Source organism: Cygnus atratus, chromosome 6 (assembly GCF_013377495.2).
Source record: "Cygnus atratus isolate AKBS03 ecotype Queensland, Australia chromosome 6, CAtr_DNAZoo_HiC_assembly, whole genome shotgun sequence".
Taxonomy (NCBI): Eukaryota; Metazoa; Chordata; class Aves; order Anseriformes; family Anatidae; genus Cygnus; species Cygnus atratus.
Window position 1 is genome coordinate 38,501,936 of NC_066367.1, and position 22,634 is coordinate 38,524,569.

General features: G+C 43.7%; 2 protein-coding genes across 4 annotated transcripts in view; both read left to right on the top strand.

Moving 5' to 3' along the window:
• The first annotated feature begins 1,135 nt into the window (after positions 1-1,135).
• TNFAIP6 (TNF alpha induced protein 6) lies at positions 1,136-14,917 on the top strand. 2 transcript variants are annotated; one of them, XM_050711634.1, is made up of 7 exons: positions 1,136-1,166; positions 1,359-1,508; positions 7,960-8,097; positions 9,205-9,366; positions 12,094-12,322; positions 13,392-13,432; positions 13,807-14,917. In XM_050711634.1, exons 1-7 carry the CDS (start codon positions 1,151-1,153, stop codon positions 13,968-13,970), a joined length of 900 nt encoding a protein of 299 aa, XP_050567591.1. In that variant the 5' UTR covers positions 1,136-1,150; the 3' UTR covers positions 13,971-14,917. The 2 variants fall into 2 exon arrangements, with proteins under 2 accessions (XP_050567591.1, XP_035421976.1); XM_035566083.1 differs by lacking the exons at positions 1,136-1,166; positions 1,359-1,508 and adding an exon at positions 2,381-3,219.
• Positions 14,918-16,091: 1,174 nt separating this feature from the next.
• RIF1 (replication timing regulatory factor 1) overlaps positions 16,092-22,634 on the top strand; it is a 29,940-nt gene continuing 23,397 nt past the window's right edge. For both annotated transcript variants that reach the window (XM_035566106.2, XM_035566107.2), the window contains exons 1-8: positions 16,092-16,194; positions 16,939-17,017; positions 17,603-17,699; positions 19,937-20,067; positions 20,185-20,279; positions 20,585-20,774; positions 21,669-21,761; positions 21,856-21,994. In XM_035566106.2, the coding sequence (XP_035421999.1) occupies positions 16,097-16,194; positions 16,939-17,017; positions 17,603-17,699; positions 19,937-20,067; positions 20,185-20,279; positions 20,585-20,774; positions 21,669-21,761; positions 21,856-21,994 (922 nt within the window). In that variant the 5' untranslated portion in view covers positions 16,092-16,096. The remainder of the gene's footprint in view (positions 16,195-16,938; positions 17,018-17,602; positions 17,700-19,936; positions 20,068-20,184; positions 20,280-20,584; positions 20,775-21,668; positions 21,762-21,855; positions 21,995-22,634) is intronic.

Genomic DNA, 22,634 nt, shown 5'->3' on the forward strand with positions numbered 1-22,634 from the left:
GAATCAGTTTTATTTCACAGTAGGCTTCACACCACAGTTTGAGAACTACCAAGTTAGGTTTTCACTTCAAATGCTAGTAAAAACCACAGAACAACTTTCAAACAGGATTTCTTAGCATACGTATGTATGGAAAGAGTTAAGAAAAGCTCCCCCAGCCCCTCTCCCTCCCCCTCCCACCCCAATTTATTTAAGATTTGTCTGGGATATATTTAAATGTGGAAAACTTGGAAGAAAGCTTAAGAAAATACTGTCAGATGAATGTCTCGAAGTGCCCACGTCCAGCTGTGGAATATCTTCTTGTTGGTGAGAGGGTCTGCTAGGATTTACAGATGAAAACTTTCCTTTCCAGCTCACTTGGGAGCCAGATGTATAGGACTGGACGCATTATTTTACTGACACTGCGAGTTGCACAGACTTACGCGTAGGCTGGATCTGGAGCATATGTTTAGTGTCAACACAATAGCAAACCTTATGTTGTTTCCTCAGGTACCAAAATATTCACCATACCCAAATGCTCTTCACTAGAAAATGTGTACTGAACCCTGCAGAGCTTCTGTTATCTTTTAACAAAGATGAAGTTTATTAATTTGAGTGTATTATGATAGACATCTGAATCCTGATTTCAAGACTCAACGACCTCCCGTGGGCCCTTCCAGCCTCAGCCATTGTGATTCTATGATTCATAAGCCATTGTATTTCTTTGGACTTACTAACAGATAGCCCAGTTTCTCCAGGGAGGTACATACTCATTCAAACATCGGACCTGGTATAAATCAAAAGAGATGCTGTCAGATCCTGTCATTACCAGAACTGTTTGTTACTTTATGTCCTTAAATTACTTGGTTGCTTTTCCTAACCGAGGCCTTTCATCATTAACAGTTAACTTGAGTAAAAATAATATTGGGGTTTTTTATTCATTAGGGCATGAGTGTCTTTCTCAAGAATTTCCCCATGCTAGTCTGTTACAAACCGTCTCCAAGCTGGTATGCGCTCCTTGCTCCTATGAGTTAGTCACTGTTAACACATTTCTGTGATGCTGTGGGATTGGCACCCGCCTCCCGGAACAGAACTCCTGTGGCATGGACATCTGGCTCTGAGATAAGATCCTTAAGCTATCAGCTCACATCGCAGAGTCATCCAGAGGAACTGAATGGCAGACGGAAAAGGTGGCCTGTGCAGAGAAGGACCTCCACGTCAAACTTCTTTCAGAAAGAGAAATCTTAGTGTCGGTCTAAGAGGATTCTCTTCATCTGATTCAGTAATTTGTCTTTTTATGTGACCAGTGTACGGTATTGCTGTTGAATTTTAATTTTCCTTTGGTTTCTGTTCCTTCCCTCATACCTCTTTGTTGTTTCTAGGTCCCCAGAAGATACCACGAATATACAGGCAATACACACAGCAAGCAAAGTGCCGGTCTCCTTCAGGTAAGGAGAAACGGATGCTCCAGAGCAACACACTCAGCGCTGCCTCCTCCATTCACCGCCGCCATCTTCACAATTCATACCCAGGTAACCTCAGGTATACAACTTGGAAAAGTTGTTCAGAAAACCACAGACGGCTACCAACTTACTGCCACAGAATAACGATGAGCTAGGTCTCATGGGCATGGGAGCTCAGCTCGGAGCACGGCAGGAAAGGTGGCAGTCAGCCACTGTGCCTGCAATGTCCCAGGCTGGTCGGAGGGAACCAGGGGGCTGCCGTCATGCTGAGCAGGATGGCCCAGGGCCAGGCCTTTTCATCCAAGGGCACGTGAGCTTTGGCAGGAGCAAGAGAACCTACAGAGGTTGTGCACGCAGAAGGTCCAAACTTGAATGGGTTAGGCATAGGTATGCACAACAGGAAGGTATGTTTAGATGAATTTTATTAGGAGAACACATTTGCTCTCATCAATGAGTGCTGGAGAGTGACAAGTCTAGACATTGGTGTTTTGGTGGAAGGTGTCTTGCTACTGTCTGACGCAGGAGAAAGGCTCTTTCTCAGCTCCACTTCCCCACAGGTCCCCCCTTTAGCATCTGCCTGAGATGTAGTTGGGAGGAATGCGTGTGTGTATTTGTGTACAGTGTAGATAGGTGTTCATCGCTTTATATTACAACTGGAGTGATGAAGAATATCTTCCTCCTTGATACAACAGTCATCTATGTGAAATATTTTTGAGTAGGCACAGAGTCCTCCACCCCTTCCTTTGGATTTCTGTTTTTCATTTGTTTTAACTCGATTGTCTTCGTGGCCATGAGCACATCTTTTTCTGGAGCTCCTGACTCAGAAGTTATGAATGTTAGCAGAACTGGAGAGCAGAGTCCTCCAATGGCTGCTCATTGTGTGGGGCCACCGGACCATTTTCCATACTCTTATCTTTCCCCCCTTTCTACTCCCCAGTCATCCACAAGGAGCAGCTGCAGTATTCACTTCTTGCCAGAAGGGAAGACAGGCAGACAGCTGTCACGCTATGAATCAGTTTTTAAACCGTGGTTTGGAGAGGAAGATTTTAGCTTTATTTCCCACTTGCAGAACAAAGAGCATCTGTTTCTGACACTTGTAGTTTTGTGCTGATCTGGGGGTTTGACTTGCAGTTACAGATTCCACGTAGGGAAACTGAATTCAAATATCCAATGAAAAATATTCCCCTGATATTTTTTAATTGATCGGGGCCGCTGTGAAATTAAATCCAAATTATATCTGAAAAACCAAAATGTTTAAATGAGAAGCAGTCTGTGTGATTCTCTTTGGTCCTGTTAATGGTGTGACTAGAGACACTGTAAGCAGATAGAGCGGTTATTAGTTTTATTGTTCTGTGGAATTTGAAGACACTGAATGCTGAAGAATGAACAGACTTTGGCTTGAAAAGTGTTCATGTGTGCTGCAGTAGTTAGGGGTAGAATGGTTTCTTGGACACACTGGGAATCAAGAGAGCCAAAAGTGAGTCACATGGACGACTGCAGACATCACATTTAATTGTGTAATAATACTACAGCAAGCACAATTGGAGCAGGCTTGCTGACCTCACAGCTGAAAGCACTATTTAAGATCTGGCTACCAGATGTTCCAATAGGATCTAGCCAGCTGCTAGCGGAGGTTACCCTGAGTGTTTTAACAGGGAATATTTACAGCCTAATAGTTCGGAAGAGATGATTGCACTGATTTTCTTCTCTGCCCTGCTGTGGGACAAGGCTCAAGCATGGGGATTCAAGGACGGAGTGCTACATAACTCTATCTGGCTAGGTAAGAAATAATTTAATCATGAATGTTTTGCTGCGAAAGTCACTGTGTTTATCTAACAGTATAAAAATAAACACCTAGCAATACAAAAATGAGCCGGGCATTAATATTAGCAAAATCTTCACTGAAATTGGTCGTCATTTTATATCAGTAATGACTGCAAGTTTTGTAGTTATGAGCTTTTTGTTTTATTGTTTCTCTGAAGTGCAGGAAAAAATAGTTTTGGAATATTTCATCTGAATGTGTTTTCCTACAGCATGAGGTGAAAAGAAAACTGTTAAATAGTAGCTGCTTCTAATGAAGGAAAACAAGTATGAAAAGAAACATTTGCCAGAAGAATGAATTATTTTCTGCATGAACATATTTCAAATGCCTGGGGTCCTACATATGAAACTAAATGATCTGGAAATAATATCAATATATTTCCTAGGTTTCTAGGGAAGTACAGAAATGTATATGTTTTGGGCATTGGTTTGTTCTCATCATTAAACAGTTGAGAAAAGATTCCATAGGGGCTATAAAAATGTTGTGGGAATAGTTTCTTATACCTCAAGTGGGTTTAAATGCCTCTTCTTTTATAAGTCTTCATAATTATCCAATACAACAGAAAAACATATTCAAAATGCAGTCACATAAAATACGCCAAAGCAAATTATGCACTGAGTGCTCTGTTTCATAGACAAATGCTTACAAACTTCTTTCTCCTGTCTAAGGATGCTGCATATTTCTTTAAGGATTTTAAGGCATTCCTGTAGCCTGTACATGTTTTTGTAGCGCTCAGATGTTTCGTGAGGAATTGGAGCCACTCTCTCATAGCTGGTGCAGCAACCACGTGGCTCCAGTCCCTTCTCAGAGGACCATGTAGACAGCAGGAACAGAATGAGAAGGAGCAGTGTCAGTATTGCTTTCCATCTGACTGCACTTTTTTAATGACTTTCCTTTCCTTCTGAACCTGGAGCACGCCCGCTGTGTCCCATGGCTGCTGAGGGTGCTGCGGGGGAACAGCTTGGCAGCCTTGCATGCCTCCTCGAGGGGCTGCTCTTCGAGCGGACGATGGCAGGGGAGGGCTTGGCGTGAGGAGCAGAGCTTCTATTCCAGGCTGGAGCAGCACTCGGGGATGTAGCAGATGAGTAGCACTGAGGCTGTGTTAAGCCCTGATAGCAGGGGCAGAGAACTTGAATTTGATACCGCCTGCGATGGGTGTCCTCCTGCAGGACGTGGAGAAAAGGGGCTCGCTGTGCCAGGCTGTGCCTGCACGAGCAAACAGCACCCGGCCGTGCACAGATCCTGCCTGGGTCTAACCACGTGCGTGCTGCTTGGCACAGGTCTGCTCCCTGCTCTCCGCAGTCTTCCAGAGCATCCCAGTGCCAGCAAGAGCTGGCTGGGGACCGTGCCAGGGTATAACCAGGATGAGGCCACCCCGGCCCCAGGGTAGTGAGCTCAGCACACCCCGTGCGACCTGCGCTCCTAAGATAATGTTTTGCCGCACCTCTGGCATTTACAATGAGGGTAAATAAAAATCAAGGACAGGAGCAAAAACCGATGGCTTTCTCTAAAGAAACAAAGACATGCAAAAAGCTGGAAATGCAATGTGCAACTTTGAAATAACCACTCTGCTTTCCATTGTGCTTTCCAATGAAACTCCTTTTAAAATGCACTATCTATTCCAACTGCTGCAAAAAAATTACTCAAACAAAATCCAAACTGCAGTTAATTAAATTGCCAATGGAATTCAGTGAAATTACATATAAATGAAGAAAAATTGGGCAAATTCACAGCCAGCTAATGTATGAATCTTTGAATTTAAAAAAAAAAATAAAAAATTGAACACTAAAACAAGTAACCCCAATCTCATACCAGCTGTGGACAAGCATTAAAGCAAGACCCACCCCGCTAAGTAAAACCTAGGAATGTGCAGTGGCATCTGAGCCTTGCTTATCTCCTCTTCTGATAAAGCATGATTGAGACCAGAGTGAAAATGGAGTTTTCCATTTTACCTTTCTTCCTCAACAAACCATTAACACAAATATCAAATATTTTGTAGAGGTCAGGCTGGAAATGCTCATGTGTTTTACCTTTTTTCTGCGGTACAAAAGATCTTTTGTTTTCTCAGTAAACACGGAGTCCTGCAGCTGATTGTATCGTGTCCTGCTAATGTCTTTCTTGTGTGAATGGAATTTTATAGCTGCTCATTTTTGAAACAGGCACGCTATAACCAAAGGCTCATTGTAAACTGATGAGAGGATTGGAACAGCCTTGCCCAAATATGTTCAGACACTTATTCGAGAGCCAGTTCTTAGTGCCAGGAAGCAGGTTTCCCACGACAGGTTCTCTCCTCTCCGTGGTCCCAGTTTCACCATGTGTCAGGGAGGTTTGGGGCCATGCCTGCCCCGTTCGCTGCAGTATGACCGTGCCAGGAACAGTACCTGGCCGTCCTCCACTTAAAAGTTACGTATTTGTTTTCAGCCTTTAACATGTAGCACCGTGCCATGCATATTGAGGGAACTGTATTAGGCCAAGTCTCATACTGGCTGTCTTTGTGCAGAAGAGCTTTGTGGGTGAGCAGGGGGTCATTGTCCTTGCCCAATCCTGCTGGCTCTGGGCCTCAAGGAGAGCTTTTAAGAAATGTGAGCTGGAAGAAAAGTGTCCCATCAGCCATGCAACCCATGATCTTTTGTGTAAGGAGCAAAGTGGGTGGAGGAATCCTGGAGAGAGCACTCCCAACATGCAGGTTTTCAGGCAAATAAAGAGCGAGCTCAGCTGAAAGATCTCACTGGCCCAGGGAGAGGAGATTTCAGACAGGTCTCATAAAGAGAGAAGCCTTGGCGGAGTACTTGTGTGTGGTCCTTCCTTCCAAAGGCTACTTTTCTCATGTCACATGGGAGACACAGACGGATGGGCGATTGCTCTCGGCAGGACACCACCACCCTTCGAGACACTGCAGGAAGACTCGGTGGTGCTGCTAGTGGAAGAGCAGCGCTCGCGGAAGTTGTGAAGAGCAGATCTTTCCAGCAATATTCTGAAAAATGTAATGCCTGTCCATACCGATATTTTAGCATCAATAAAAGTGCTAGTATCACTTGCGAAAGTGACAAGCCTTAGGATTCAGCTGCCCCTTACTCCTTGACTCGGTGTAAGGGGAGCAGCTCAGCTAATCCCAAGGACTAAAATCTGGGGTTTTCAACTCACTGCCAGCTCACTTCAACTCACCTTTCAGTTCACTTACCTATGAGCTGCAGTGATCAATAATCTCACCGCCAGGTTGTCCCCTGAGTATGCAGTGAGGCTAAGTGGTGCGCTATTTTCTGTAGTGCTCACATTTTCTTGTGTGCTGAATTCAACACAAGCAAGCTGTAAAGAAACAGAGCTGGGTTTATCATGATAGACTATTAGGTGAATGAAAAATGATACTTTCTGCAAAGAAATTTTTAATTAAAAGAGTTTTGTTTTTTTTTTAAATAGCATACTGTTATTCCACAGCTGATAGGTGTTGGGACTTTTCTTTGCACTCCAACTGGCTTCTTAGAAGGATTTTTCCCCACAATATAAGTAAACCCGTGCCCATGCCAGGGACATTCCCAGCGATGCTGCAGAAAGCGGCTCTCAGTCTTCTGAGACCGCTGTCAGCAATATCATTGACTTCACTGGGCGCTGGTCCAGGGACTGTGGGTCCAAAAACTACATTGGCAAGCGTCATTCTGTATCTAATAAGGGATCTCACCATTGCTAACCACAATTCAGTGGTGACCATATTATTTTAAAAAAAATATCCTAACCTAGCCAAAACTGCTGACTCTAAGCGTGTCACTAGAAAAGACATTCTCTTTTTCCCATGGTACCAGTAACTACTGTAAAAATGCTTCCTGTTTTGCTTCTTTTTTTTCAATCGTGTTGAATAGCAATAACTGCAGACAGACATTTCTCTCAGATTATACTAAATAAAAAAAAAAAAGCAAAAATGCTGTTCAGTTAGATATGCATATTGGTTCTGAGACAGATTTCTGCACATATGGTATCAGGCGAGTAAAACAAGAAGAGATTATAAAACCTGTAGTAGCGCTGACAATTTCTAGGTTTCCCTGGAAAGCTGCTTCATGTTGGACCTCCAACAGCAAAGAAAAAAATAAAAAAAAAAAAGAAATTGTATTAATTTTCTGTGCAGCAAAAATGTCAGCCAGCATTTGTTCTGGTTCTGCCCTTTGTGACAAAGCTCAGATATTTTTATTTCGCTTTTTCATTCCCTTTAATTTTTACCTCTCTCCTATCCAAGTAGCTCTGATTTGACTTCTCTGGAGACTGAAAACAAAGCTCTGATTCATCTTCCAAAAGCACTAAGGCTGCATCCAAAAGTATGCTGTGATGGCAGTCCAGAACGAGCTTCCCCCGCGTCAGATAGGATGCGCAGAACCAGCGATGCTGACACCAGCGATCGTTCCCATAGCTACTGCTTTCTGAGGAGTCCTCTGGGAGTCCTTCCCTGCGGTTGTTGATTTTCCCTTGTTCAAACCTTGCCAAGCTCTGACTAGCTCTGTTGTTCAAAACTTCTCCTGAGCAAACCCATACCTTAGGGGCGGGAGGGGTGCCTTCTCCTGACGCTTCCCGAATGGCACAGCTACCAGCCGAACATCTTGTTTCGATTCTCACCTGGCCATCGGCCCGACATGCGGGTCCTGGGGAACTGGGGGAGATGGGAGGGCATCCCACAAGGCTGTACTGAAGGCATTTACTGTTCTTGGTCCCCAGAACGAGCAGCTGGAGTGTACCACCGGGAGTCACGCTCTGGCAAGTACCAGCTCACCTATGCAGAAGCAAAAGCTGTCTGCGAGTACGAAGGAGGACATCTGGCCACGTATCAGCAGCTGGAGGCAGCAAGAAAAATAGGTCTGAAACAAAGCCTAGCCATTTGCTTTTCACATTGCTCATTCATAATGCCTTGGATTTTCATGAATGTTATGAACTCTGGGACCAAGAGACTTGTAAAATCCTTGGATTTTGGCCCGAGTTGCATGCAATTTCCCCCCTCAGCACCAGAGCGTGACCGTGCTACCTGCAGAGCTGTCGGGGTCGTGCCTGCACCCGGTGCTGCGCGTCCCCTGGGCTCTGGGTGCAGCACAGCCCTGAGCTGGTGGGGAGCCTCATTCCCGTTCGATTCCTGATGAGGAATGATTAATTCATTCAGCGCATTAGGAAAACAATGGAAAATGACCTCTTCACTAGAAATTCGCAGGCTATGCTGTTGAGTCAGAACCTGGCTCTCAGCAGCAGCACACATGTAAAAAGGGCACTTTTGTCTCTTCTGCGCGGCTCGCAGTCCGAGGACGCCACAAATATGTTCCAGATCGTCTTGGTGAAAACATGGAATCAGTCTCTACCAGACAGAGAATAACACTGCATTCTTTGGCTATTGTATTTAGGTTCTCAGCCACAAAATGCATTAACAGGATCCTGTTGTTTAGCAAGAAATTTAGCAAGGCATTTTAGGTATTTACATTTAAACTGAAAGTATTTTAAGTAAATACCTTGTTTCCTTAGCTACCTTCCATGTGTAGCATTTTATTAACTCTCGTAACTTAATACTGCAAACTGGTTCTTGAGATATGGTTTAGTAAGTTTGTATGGATTCAGAAGGGAAACAAAGAGCACGATTTATTCACTTACATAACTCATCCAATGTATAATTTGATTACAAATGCTGGTACAGCACTTAAAACGCACAACCCTGGAGACCGTATAGTCCATCTGCATTTGATTTTTGTCTTCAGATGAAGAACCAATGATCGTGCTATGGAGAACATAAAGCAATTTTACATTCCATGCTTAAAATTATCCTCTCAAAGTACAATTCTTTCCTGTAGTTCAATTTCTATTAGGCCAGTTACATCTAAGCCATTGATCACCTTGAGTAAGACCTGACTTACCGGAACAAAAAGCGGTTTCTTGCTTAGGATTGATTTATCACATCGATGCCCCATTTCCCCCCTGTTGCAGGTTTCCACGTGTGTGCTGCTGGCTGGATGGCAAAGGGCAGGGTCGGTTATCCCATAGTGAAAGCTGGAGCCAACTGTGGCTTTGGAAAAACCGGCATCGTTGACTACGGGATTCGCCTCAACCGGAGCGAGAGATGGGATGCCTACTGCTACAACCCTAACGGTGTGTTCAGAAACAACCCTTTCCCCTCGGGTCTGAGGTTACGACTGCATGCCGTGCTGTCTGGCAGTGCAAAAGCACCCTGGCTCCGAATGAGTTAGCCTCAGTACCATAAATATGCAGTCTGTGAAGGGGGATGTATTGACACAAATTGATCGGGAGCCGTGCACCCTCTGCTGTCACCAGCAGCTGATCCAGCTCGCTCGGAGCTCGGTGTCTCTGCACTGCCTTGTGCTGTAGGTAACTGGGCCTGACCAAAGGCCCTCCAGAAACTAGAAGTGTGATGATGCGCTGTTGTTGATTAAAAAGGTAAGTGATGTTCCTAATGTGATCTTCTTTTGTATAAAGGCATTTACATTTAGCCTACAATTTCATTTAAATATCTAACCTGAGGTGCTTAACAGATGTTGAGCTAAGTGGTCATAACAGTGCATTAAGCAAAAAATTTAACTCCTGTATTGTAAGCACATTTTCCTACCTTCGTAGCAAGATGGTAGCTTAGAAAATTAAAATCAATCTCAGTGATAACTACCCTTTTGCTTGCCTTTACATTCTTCCCAGTTTGCACATAAAGAATCATACAATTTCTTTCAAAGTTCTCCATCATCTTGTTGCAAGCACTGCTGCTAAAAATTCGGAAGCAGCCATGAGAGTTCAGAAAATAAAATCTAGGGAAGCTCTGGTTATCTTGGGTTTGTAAAAGCTTTTATTCTAAAAAACTAGAATTCACTCAAATCTGACTTGTGACAGTTGCAGTGTTCCTTTTATTAGCTGGACATTTGGGCACAACATTTAGCTATAATTAAATGCTGCAAAGGCAGGCATGTGTGTTTTAATCTGCATCCAAGAGCTAAAAGAGTTGTCAAACATCTCAGAGGCATGGTGGCACATTGCAGGGACAATGCCACCTCGCTAGGGAGCTGCCTCTGGGAGAAGTCTGCCAAAGTCACCAGAGGGTATGCGTCCTAAGGCTGGATGTGGCTGTCTGGATGAGAAGTAGGAATTTGTTCCCAAAGAGGTAGAATGTAGGCTATGGTTTAAAATCCACCCTGGAAAGCTATGTTCTTCAGTCATTTTATTTCTTTATTGTAAACACAGTTCTGGAGGGAAATAGAGGTGTGCCTGCTACTCTGTTGTTCCTATTTACCAGCCTTCTAATGTGTTTGTAGAGACATACACAGATAAAACATTATGACATGGGAACCATTCTCTGGATATTTTGCCTGTAAACAGGCAAAATGTTACCCCTTATTCCTTCTTTCTCGTGCTTGAGATATAACAAGTCTTGAAACGAATGCCATGCCTGGGACTGAACCACCTGACGGGTCCAGCTCCCAACACTGTCTTGTGCGCGCGTGTGTGTGTGCACGTGTAACTGCAGTGTAACTAGAGAAAAGTGGGTCTCCAAAGCAGACCTGGAGAGATGGTTCCAACACGACAGACAAGACTTCACCGGATATGGGCCCTGTCTCTATTCACCTCCATTCTCTACACTGCAGATGAAATATTTACACGGCCACTGCATCAGTTTATCTCGGTTCCACTTCACATAGCGGGGAAGATGGAAGAAGTGGGCACCAACACGAAAAGAGAAGTTCAACTTTGTGCTCTATTCGAGTCCCCTGATCCCGGGGAGCGCACTGCCCTGGCTGGCAGAGCCAGAAGCTGGAGATGTTGGTGACGTCTGTACAGCTGTGCACATTTGTTTGTGCTCGCAGGGTTTGAGCTTGTTTATGTGAGCTGGGCAGTTGTTAACCGAATAGCTCTGTGGGGTGGGGGACACTCACAGATGTTCAGCACACAAAGAAAACTGCAAGAGAGACTACTGCACTCATTATTACTGCATTTATGTCAGCCCAACACTCTCCTTTGTCAGCCTTCTCCTCTGGGAGGAGAGGTAGTTGCTTTCCAGATGCTCTGTTTGGTTAGAGGACAAAGGGAAACTAGAACTTCCAACACTCCCAAAGCAGCCTGAGCCTCTCCCATGAAAAGGAAATGTAGTTGTGCTCGATGGGCAGCCTGCTATGCGGGCTGGCAGAGCTGTCTGGCTGCAGGTGGGACATGAGTGGCCTGGGGCATAAAGCCCTTGGTTCGGGGCAGTGGACGAACTACGAGCATTAACCACACCAGCCAGCTTCAGGGCCTGAACTCATGCCCAAAAAGTGCCTCCCCAGGTCTGAACACGGGCACTTCAGGACCTCTGTGTCTTGCACTTGGGGGAGTGCAAGAGCTGCAGCGCTAATGGTACAATGAAGTGTATGTGAGCACTGACCTTTACAAGGTGGGTGGGTTTTTTTTTGTTTGTTTGTTTGTTATTTTGCACAAGACACGCTTCAAAGAGGTTTTTGAAGAAGAAAAGCTGAAACGGAATGCCAGGGCAACTTGCAAGTACAGCCTTAAAGCTTACAGTTCAGCACAGTCAGAAACCCTAGATGCCTTTTACATGAAGCATTTAGCTCTGGCCCAAAGTCCACTGAAGTCAATGAAAGCTTTTCTTCTAAATTCAGTGAATTTTGGATCATGCCTCTTCCAAAATATCTGCTTCCAAAAGCTAGGAATGACGGACGTTTCTTGTGAATGCTGACTGCTTAAATGTATGAAAAATGCTATCATGCTGGATGTCCCTATGTGATTTTCTATGGATCTACTGGGTGAAAGAGCTCGAAGCATTAAATCATAGCCATATCCAAAATGAATACTTGAACTCTGATGTTTTTATTTTTCTCTTAGGAAAAGAATGTGGTGGAGTCTTCACAGATTCAAAACATGTTTTTAAGTCACCAGGCTACCCAAACGAGTATGAAAATGAGCAAATTTGTTATTGGCATATTAGAGTGAAGTATGGACAGCGGATTCATCTACAGTTTCTGGAGTTTGATGTTGAAGACGACACTGCTTGTATGGCAGATTTCTTGGAAATCTATGATAGCTATGACGATATCAATGGCTTTGTGGGCAGGTACAGTAATTCCAACTTTAATATAAAAATAATCAAATGATATATATTTTTCTGAAACATTACTTCAGAAAAACACTGTGTTACTTGGTCCAATTAGCACCTCTGATATGCTCATAATACTTGTAGTAATAGTACCTGACAACTTACCTTATTTCACTTTTATTAACACAGCCCTGTAAAGAGTCTCAGGAAATTGTGCTTTGCCCTTTTCTGCTTTGTTGAACTACATGAAAGAGAGCTTGAAACTTTTTAGTCAGCTGCTTATTTTAATTCTCTATGATTTTGCAGGAAGACCTAGCAATTTCAAACAATATTTTGTATTTGCTTTAATTAAAACGAGGGAGGAGAGGTGTAAAGTGTTAGCAAAAGATTTATCCTTTGCTACAGAAGTCAAATATTTTGTAACAAAATCAGAACAGGTGTTCCATGTCTCTCTTATAAAATTCCATTTGTCTCTTTGCTTAATTCTCACTTTCTTTTGTTCGCTGTCATCTTTTTGCTTGTTCTTTAGTGGTCATATTTTTACTATGAAGTTCCTCATTTTTCCAGGGGGAAAAAACCAAAAAACCAACCAACCAAACAAACAAACAAAAAAGCGATAAAAACACTTCCCAATTCCTGCCACTTTTCATATCCTTTCTACAACTCATGTGTAGCAAAGCAAGGATATAGCCCATTTGTTTCTCCTTTACAGATCATTTTAGATGTTTTTCTTGACAAAGTTCTTTCTTTCTTAGCCTTGAGTCATTGTTCTTTTCCTTAATGCCTTGTTAATTTTTTTTTTCTTCTTGTTTTGCATCATTTACTTCCTTCATATTTTGAAAAATGTTTCCTGCATTTTTCCTTCCCTTAATCCTCACTATAAAATTATGACAAAAATCCTTTAGTCAATGGCTTTAACATGCAGAGAATTATGTGCACTGAACAGCTACAACCAGCTTGGCCCCACGAGGCACAGCTCCAGAGGAGAGTACAGCCTGAGAGCCCCGTGGTCAGTGTGCGTCCCCACACAGCAGGGTAGGGCATATCTGCTGCGTTTAGTCATGAACATTTCTCTTTTTTTTTCCAGGTTTTGTGGAGATGAGTTGCCAGATGATATCATTAGCACAGGTAATATATTTGTACTCTTTATGGTTAAACGAATATCAGCCCAAATAAACTTTTCTCCCTGCTTTCTAATAATAAGTAAGAAGTCCAAAGACTCAATCTCTGCTTCACAGAGAAGCTGCTACTCAAAACTGCCAGCATGGTTTTTCATCAACGCAGCTACTTTTAAATAAATGATGTATCATTCCATCCACAATTTGAGGTTCAACTAGTGAATGCAAATAACAGCAGAATCCGAAAAATATTTGCTGCACACTCATGGTACAACCTCACCCCAGTGTCACCTAGAGATCCATGAGGCTTTGTGCCTATTTTGCATATCCAGGTGATTTTTCTTCTTAAATGAGGGTGACTTTTTTTTCCTTTTTCTTGTCCAGGCAATGTGATGACTTTGAAGTTTCTGACAGACTCCTCAGTGACTGCTGGTGGTTTTCAAATTAGGTATGTTGCTGTAGACATGCCTTCAAAGTCAGGTGACGGAAAGAATACAACTTCCCAAGGAAAAGCAAACTTCTTACCTGGAAAGTTTGGTATCATGTAAGCAGAGTGACACGATATGCTCATTAGGAAACGTGTTTTAGAACCCAATTCAAACATCTGTTTCTTCAGATAAGACAGACATACGGTCATTTCCTTCATATCTTCCTGACTTTTTATTTTCTGTTTTATATAAGTTTTGTTAATAAAGTATACTAGGAAATAAATTATAAAATGTATTTACATGAATGCTGGAAGACTATTTTTAGATTTCTAGACCTGTAAAAAACTGAAGAAATCACTGTTACCAAAGACTTTAAAGCTATTTTTGTATATAAACTGTTCCTTTTCCTTATTTCTTGCACCGTTTGAACAAACTTATTGTGACCAATGTTTCAAATATTTTTAAACCTAATTTGCTGTTCTCTCCTTATTTCCTTGGTTTCCACATATTTATTTTTTTAGATTGTGGCTTTATTTCTTCCTGTTCTCTACACTATTTTTTTTTAATTAACTAATTTCCCTGAGTTCAAAAGGCCTTTGGAGTCCACTTATTCTGAAGATGCATAAATTCATCCTGTGGATGGCCTAGCAGCCACCCATGTTACTGTCTGAAGTCAGAAGGTTGTGAAGCAGCATGGAAAGCACAGGATCCACAACATTATCAGTGTAATTTTGTTGTGAGATGAATCAGAAAGTACTCTAGAAATTTTGTCAGCGTCTCCTCATGCGGAGAAGAGATGTTCATGTCTTTCCACTTGTCTGATTTCACTTCATAAAGAATCAAATGAAAGACTTGATGATAAAACTGGCGAGATGAAGCATCGAAAGAAATTACTGACAACCAGCAAATCCATTCTGAAGATGCTGTTGAGATACTGTATGTTTACACGGGTTTTAAGAATGTACTGTTTTGAATTGATAAACACGAATCATTTTCTGTACGTTCTCAACTTCAGTTTAAGTTCCTCAGTCTGAAGCAGCATTAAAGCTACCTCTGTTTTAACCTCGTCCTGAGTTTCCAATGATGTATTTTGATTCCGTGAGAACTTTTCAGACTGGGAAGGCTTTTTTTTTTTTTTTTTTTTTTTTTAAGTTAAAGCAGTCAGTAAGCTGCAACATGTCTCGGTTTGTTGCGGAGGGCCATGCCCCAGCCCTGCCTGAGGGACACCTCGAGTTCTTGAGAGGGGAGTCTCGGGTCACGGCTCTTTTTTTTTTTTTTCATTTTTGAGCGTGTATTACTCTAATTTCCCTGGGAATACGGTTCTAACTCCTAGCCTAAGAAAAGGGCAGAGGGCACATGGCTGACCCCAGCTCCCCGTGTGAGGTGAGAGGGGGCGGGCGGCTCGGAGGAGCGGCATTTTACGACCCCGCCGCCTGCCGGCCGCCCGCAGCCCCCTCACGCCCTCCTCCCGGGGACCCCCGGGAGCCGGTGACCGGAAGCCGGCGTGAGGAGGGGCGCCGGGACGCTGCGGGGCGAGACGGAGCTGGGACGTGCGAGCATGGAGCTGGGAATGCAAGGTGGCCACACGGCGTTAGGGGCTTGGTGGGGAAAGGGCTCCTCAGCGTCAGACATTACTACGGGGAAACGGCTGAGGGTGGGGGGGGCGCCTGTAGGGCTGAACCGGGTGGGCTGCGGGGCACCCCTCGTGTTTCGGGTTTATGCAGGGCGGTTTGTGTGGGGCTGGCGCTGTGAGCAGGGCCGTGAGACACTCGTGTTTTTATTTCCAGTCATAAACGAGCGCCTCGGAGCGTGACCGCGGCCGGAGGAGCCGCAGCGTCACCAGGACGCGGCCGAGCACGCCGCGGCCGAGGCGGAGCGCCTCGCCGCCTCAGGTGACGGACAGCCCCTCGCCCCGCCCCCGCCGCCCCCTCCGCCAATCCGCAGCGGGCCCCGGCGGGCGCGGGAAGCGAGCGATGGCTCGGCGCTCGGCCGCGCGCGGAGAAAACGCGTGGCGCCGCTCGGTGCTCCCCGCCGCGGCCCTTAGCCCGGCCTCCCTGCGCTCCCCATTGGCCCAGCCGCCGCCGCCCGGGCCCGCGCGCCGCCCGTCCCGCGCACGCCGCCATCTTAGGCCGGGAGGCAGCGGCGCGGCCGCGGGCGGGGGGCACGGGGCAGGGGGCTCGGGGCCGGCACCGGGGCCGCCGCCGCTCGCCGCGCCGCAGGAGGCCCGGCCCCCGGCCCGCCGCACCATGAGCGCCGCCGCCGGCCTGCAGCCCCTGCTGGAGACGCTGGAGGACCCGGCAGCCCCGCCGGGGGAGCTGACGGATGCGCACCTCGCCATCGTCAGGTGGGCGCGGGGACGGGGGAGGGCAGCGGGGTGCTCGGCGCTTGGTCAGGCTTGGCGCGGTGCTGATCTGAAGTGATCTCCGCGCCTAGAGGCCGTGCCGGCGGTTATCACGTTGTCTTCTGGGCGAGCACGCTTCGTAAGTCTGCTCTGAGCTGGGTGAGACCGGTCCTTAATGGTTGGTAGGGGAGGTGCAGCTCCTCTGCACAGCTGGCCTGTGGTACGTGCAGTCACTGCTGGCAGGTGTCAAACCAGAACTCCCCTAAACTCTGAGCCTGCGTCTGGAACGGCGCTTGAGGAACGTGCTTTCAGCTCACGTGCTTCTGTTCGTCCGACTTCCAGTAGTGGCATGAAGTTTCATGTTCACCATTCCATCTTTGCTTAAAATATTAAGATTAAAAACCATAATGTTTTTCACATCCCATAAGCACAAAATATGTTGTTAGTCACTTTGCTTTTTCCAATGCACCAGCATGCACATACTTCATAACGCGCTATTTTATTGGTATGTCAAGCAACATGTGCTGACTGGCTCTTCTGTGCTTCACCATCTTCTGTTTTAACTTCCTAAGGAATGAAGTAGTTCCCTAATGTTCTGGTTTAACTCCATTCTAGCTGAAACCAGGACATCTAACCACTGTCTTTAGACTCACTAATAAAGCGTGCATTATAGGAAATTTAAAGCTATGTAGATGATAACAAGTTTAACGGGTGAATGTTGCTTGTTTTCCCTTCTGCTCCGTAAAGTCGCTTGACTGGTGAGGAAGGCAAAGAATTCACTGCTGATGTCAGAAGACACTTTCCTCAACTTTGCAAAGTGTTTAAGGTATGTCTTTTCCAGATCAAAGATACGTTCAAGGCCAGACTAAGACTTGAACATGCATTCATGTAATTATGAATTCAAGCTAGTAACATAGCATTAAGGGTGTGTTCGTGAAACATTTCTTCAATGTTATTAGAAATTACTACAGGGGGAAAAAAAAAACCCTTAGGGACTGGGATGACTTCAGGCAGGTCAAAATGCAGTCAAATCAAATCTTCCAGGAAAGATACCACGTGTATATTTTAAATGTCAATTTTTTGAAAGATTACTGTAAAGACTGTTTTTTCGCACGTTTTAGAACAGAGTCAAGTATTAGCGCAGGGAAAAGCAAGGAAGTAAAGAACTTCTGATGTCTAGCACGTTCTTCAGTAAAGATGCCTAAATTACAGAGAACAAAAATGTCTTCAGAACTTCAAATTGTTTTAATGATCTGGAGTGTGTATAAACAGGAAGGCTTTCCTACATGGGTGTATTTTTCATCAAGCATTCATTTTTGACAGGTCTCTTCAGGAGGTCTCGGTATTAAGACCGTTAATACTTTGTCTGTTTTGTAAGCTGATATTTTACATGCATTTAACTCTTTTTCAGGCACATATCTCTAGCGCAAATTCAGAGCTAAGTAATGCAGCATTACAGGCCTTGGGATTCTGCGTTTTTAATTCGAAGATCACGTCTGAGTTATCAGGTAAGCAAACCAACTTCAGTGTGCTTGTTGGTGATGTATATCTGTATACCATAGTCCTTCTTTTATTTCCTTGTTAGCATATACAGCAATTTTGGAAAATGTTACTGTTCCCAAGTGGTATAATAGTTTTATCTCTAGATCAGTGTGATCGGATCACTAATTCCACCTTGTGCAAAAAAAAAAAAAAATCATGCTATTAAATTAATACTGGCCTACTACCTGATAGTTTGATTGCATGCTTTGGTAACAGTCAGGTTCTGTAATTGTTTTCTGGAATTTGCAATCAAAAACCACCCAAGTGGAAAAATAATGAAGAACATTTTTTTTCTCTGTAGTGTGCGCCTGCCTGGTAGTGCTTTTCAGTGTTTTTCAGTGTTTGCCTGGTAATTCCTGTTCGGTACATTAAAATAGATTATTTTGAAATATTCAATAGCACAACATTTAAAGTACTCCAAAATCTTACGGCCTACATTCCTGGAAGATGCTAAAACCCTGTAACAGCAGGTTTTGGTGCTGAAAACATGAGACTATGACTCAAGGTAAAAACATTGGGTTTTGTTAATCCAGGAGAGCTGATGTTCAAGTTGGCTGGTCCTCAGGAGGTACCTTTACAGGTTCTAGGGGTCAGGCATATCTAGTCGCAATGGTGTGGTCAGAAGCAGCTCGATGTCAGTTGTCTGTGTGCGTGTGGACAGGTTGAGTAGTTGTGGAAGGTGAAGGCTAAACTTGTCACATGTAGCTGGTCAGAGAGCATTTTTACACAATGCTTTTTCTCAGTTTTTCTATTTATATTTTCCAGTGTTTCATGCCTTTCTATTACTTAAACTATAATCTGATTTCTTGAGGAAATGAAGCATCTGTAGCAATGTCTGTGTGGTCCCTTTCCTTTCCCCTATAGCTTTTTTTTTTTAACCAGTTAATAAACTACAGTCAAACTTGCTAGGTAAGGTCAGGTCCTGAAAATAGGTGGAGAGTTAGGAAGGTGGGACAGCTCAGTTCTAGCTCGAAAAGTTCTAGTTTTTTTTTGTAGACCTTAACGTGAATTTATATATGTCAGTATTCCAGGAAAATTGGCTTTGTAAAGTACTACTAAATTAAGTTGAAATCCAAGCAGTTATAAATAATTGAATATTCAATCTTTAGCCCTAACCCTTTTTAGGTAAAATTATCTTCTAGCTTTATGGTTATGGTGGTTTTACCTGTTTGGGGAGCTGAGCTCAACCACAACTGCTCTCTTACTTCCCCTACTCAAGGGAAAAGGGGGTGAAAATATGATGGAAAGGGCTCAGGGGTTGAGATAAGGACAGGAAGATCACTCACCAATTACCATCACGGGCAAAACAGACTCAGTGTAGGGAGATCCATATAATTTATTGCCCGGGTCCAATTTATTTACTGCTGGGTCCATCCCCCAGGAACAAACTGCTCCAGCACGGGTCCCCCACGGGCGGCAGCTCCCCGCAGACCCCCTGCTCCTGCGTGGGCTCCTCTCCACGGGCTGCAGCTCCGGCCCGGGGCCTGCTCCTGCGGGGGCTCTCCATGGGCCGCAGCCTCCTCCAGGCCACATCCACCTGCTCTACCGGGGGCTCCTCCACGGGCTGCAGCGTGGAGATCTGCTCCGTGTGGGACCCATGGGCTGCAGGGGGACAGCCTGCTCCACCAGGGGCCTCTCCACAGGCCGCAGGGGAACTTGTGCTGCATGCTTGGAGCACTTCCTCCCCCCCCTTCACTGACCTTGGTCTCTGTTTCTCACTCCTCTCTCCCAGCTGCTGTTGCACAGCAGTCTTTTTTCCTGTTCTTAAACGTGCTCTCCCAGATGACCAACCAGTGCTGCTGATTGTCTCAGCTCTGGCCAGTGGCAGGTCCTTTTTGGAGCCGGCTGGAGCTGGGCCTTATCTAACCTGTGCCAGCTGCTGGGCTCTGCTCGCAGAGGCCACCCCCGCAGTCCCCTGCTACCAAACTCTTGCTACATAAACCTGATACAATGGTTTTCTGGCTTCTCATGGTACCATGTGTATGCTAGGTTAATAGTATCTACGTGCATGAATATATTTTGATTTTTTTTTTTTGCCAAAATTTCATGAGAAACTTCCAAAAATTACCAAAAAGTAACGTTTAAGACATTAAATCACAATCAGTCTAGTTAAATGTAATGTTAAATGAGCAAAATGACCTAAGGCTTGCTAAGAAACTGAGTGGAATACTCAGAATTTGACTCCTATGCATTCTGCTTTCAGCAACTGAAGTACATGACTTGCTTTCAACGGTAAACAGCATTGCTTTGAAAACTTCAGACAAAAACACTCGCACTCGAGCACTTTGGGTGATTTCTAAGCAGACGTTTCCTTCTGAAATTGTTAAAAAGGAGGTAAGTTTCTTAACTTTTTTGTAGCCTGGGAAACGAAATCTCACGTTTCCAGCTGCTCAGGAAAAAATATTTGTATTTAAGTACAACATTCACTCTGATGTTCTTGTGTTCCCTCAGGTGTCCAATATTATTTCTACACTGGAAACAATACTTACTAAAGGAGAAGTCCAGTCTATGGTTGTTGAATATGAAGCACTGAATGTTGTTATACGGTATGTGCACTGTTTTTTTATTGGCTCTCAGTTCAGCTCATATGCCTATAAAAAATACTGGTAGTATAGAAAGGGCAACTGTAAACATCAGTTTGTTCTGCTTTTGGGGAGGTTGAAATAACCCGTCAGCATTGCAGTTAAGTAAGCCATCGAAATAGGATGTTCTAAAATTGTTCAGAATGGCTTCCTCTAAATCCTAAGGTGAATCAGAGCGCTTATCGATGATATCTAAGACTGTCTGAGCGTGTGAGCAGTATGCTGCCTGTTAGAGATGATCAATGCTTGTATTTGTTTTTTCAATTCAGCTTAATGGAGCAAACCCCAGCCCAGATGGGAGAAGAGGCTGTGAGGTGGGCAAAGCTGATCATTCCTCTGGTCGTCCATTCAGCTCATAAAGTGCAGCTACGAGGTGCCACTGCACTGGAGATGGGCATGCCCCTGCTGCTGCAGAAACAGCAGGAGGTGGCAGCTGTCACTGAACACCTAATGACCACAGTAAGTAGAAATGTGCTTTTTTTTCTAGATACAGCACGAGTAGTGATCAGGGTTTTCATTTTGTTTTTTATAGTAGTAAATAGTAGCTTTTTGCTGCCACTGTGTGTTGAGAGCAACTTCATGATGACAGCAATTTTGACAAAAATTAATACAACAGCACGGTTAAACATAGCACCACTGTAAAAAAAAAAAAAAATTCTGGTAAGCATTATTGATGAGGAAAGCTTCTGTTTAAATGATCTTTAGAAACCTGTCTTTACAGCATTAACTCATAGTATCATTATACTTTTGTTGTTTATTAAAGAGAATTTGGTGAGAGAACTAGGATCTGTTGCAGAACTTGGTATGGCATCTCCTAGCTTAACCCCCTACAGAAAACGGGGCTAGCTTCAAAGCTAAGCTGGGTTGCTCAAGGCCTTGACGATTTGAGTTGTGAATATATTGAAGGAAGGAAATCCTACAACCTTCCTGGGCAGCTTGCTCCAGTGCTTAACCACTCTCATTGCAAAAACAAATAAATTTAAAAGCAAACAAGACACCACAAACAAAAGAAGTAAATCCTTTGGCTGAAGTGGAATTTGCCACTAATAATGTCAGTGTGACTTGAGAGTTAGAGAGGCTACAGGTAGTGAAGGAAATCGATTTTGTTGTTTGATGCTGTCAGCAAGAATAATTGATACCAGCTATTCATTTCAGCAAAGAAGGTAATCAGATGGTAGCAGGGTTTGACTGACTCACCAGGGAATGCTACATGGTATAAAATTTTATCTTTCTGATCTAGAAATAAGTTATTTCCAGACTGCTTGTGTCTTTCCAGTTATTGATTTGATTACATAATTTTTACAATAACTTGAATGTATTCCTTGTATAAATTATTTTTCTTTCCACCCGCAGAAATTAATTTCAGAACTTCAAAAACTGTTTTCTACAAAAAATGAGACTTACGTCTTAAAATTATGGCCGCTGTTTGTCAAATTACTTGGAAAGGTAAGCAGAAGAACAGTCATTTTACCTACCTAAAGATTAATAACTAAATTTTTGACTACTTAATTGTTGTAACTTTGAACTTCTTTATTTTCAGACTCTGCATCGTAGTGGCAGTTTCATCAATTCATTGCTGCAGCTGGAGGAACTTGGATTTCGTAGTGGCTCACCGGTAGTAAAGAAAATAGCCTTCATTGCATGGAAGAGTCTAATAGATAATTTTGCTTTAAATCCAGGTAGATTAAAAAAAAAAAAAAAAGGTTAACCTGAATCGTTTTGAGTATTGTCACTTTTTATAACTGGAAGAGTATATATTGTTTCCCTCTGTCTTAACATGGTGAAAACTATGGTATGTACCATTGTATATACTGTGTATATATGTGGTGTATACATAGTAATATTTACTATGTGTATATACATACGGGAAAGTGATGTAACTTGACCAGTAGTTCTATCTTAGTTTTGCTACTAGGAGAAATGGATAAAATTAGAAGCCTCTTTTGTAACACTTCACTTGAGCCAAACAGTCAGCAATCAAATGGAGAAAAAGAACTTTGTTCTGTAGATAGTATTTTGTACTGTATGGATTAACTAGGGAGAGCCATGCATAAAGATTCTGAAGACGTGAAATACGTATTTAAAAAATCTGTTTAAAGGGTACAAAAGAGACCTAAACAAGTCCAGTATATATCCCAACACCCAAAATATTTACCTTGATTGTGCTCACAGTCTGTCCTGAAGAGGAAGCTAAATGTGAACATTTCTGAGTTTAGCTGAATTTCAATTAAGTTGTAATTCTGATTTGTTTGCCATCTGGTCACTTCTACTCATTGTTTTCCATAGATCAATTAACCAAGATTCTTTTCCTCGATAAAA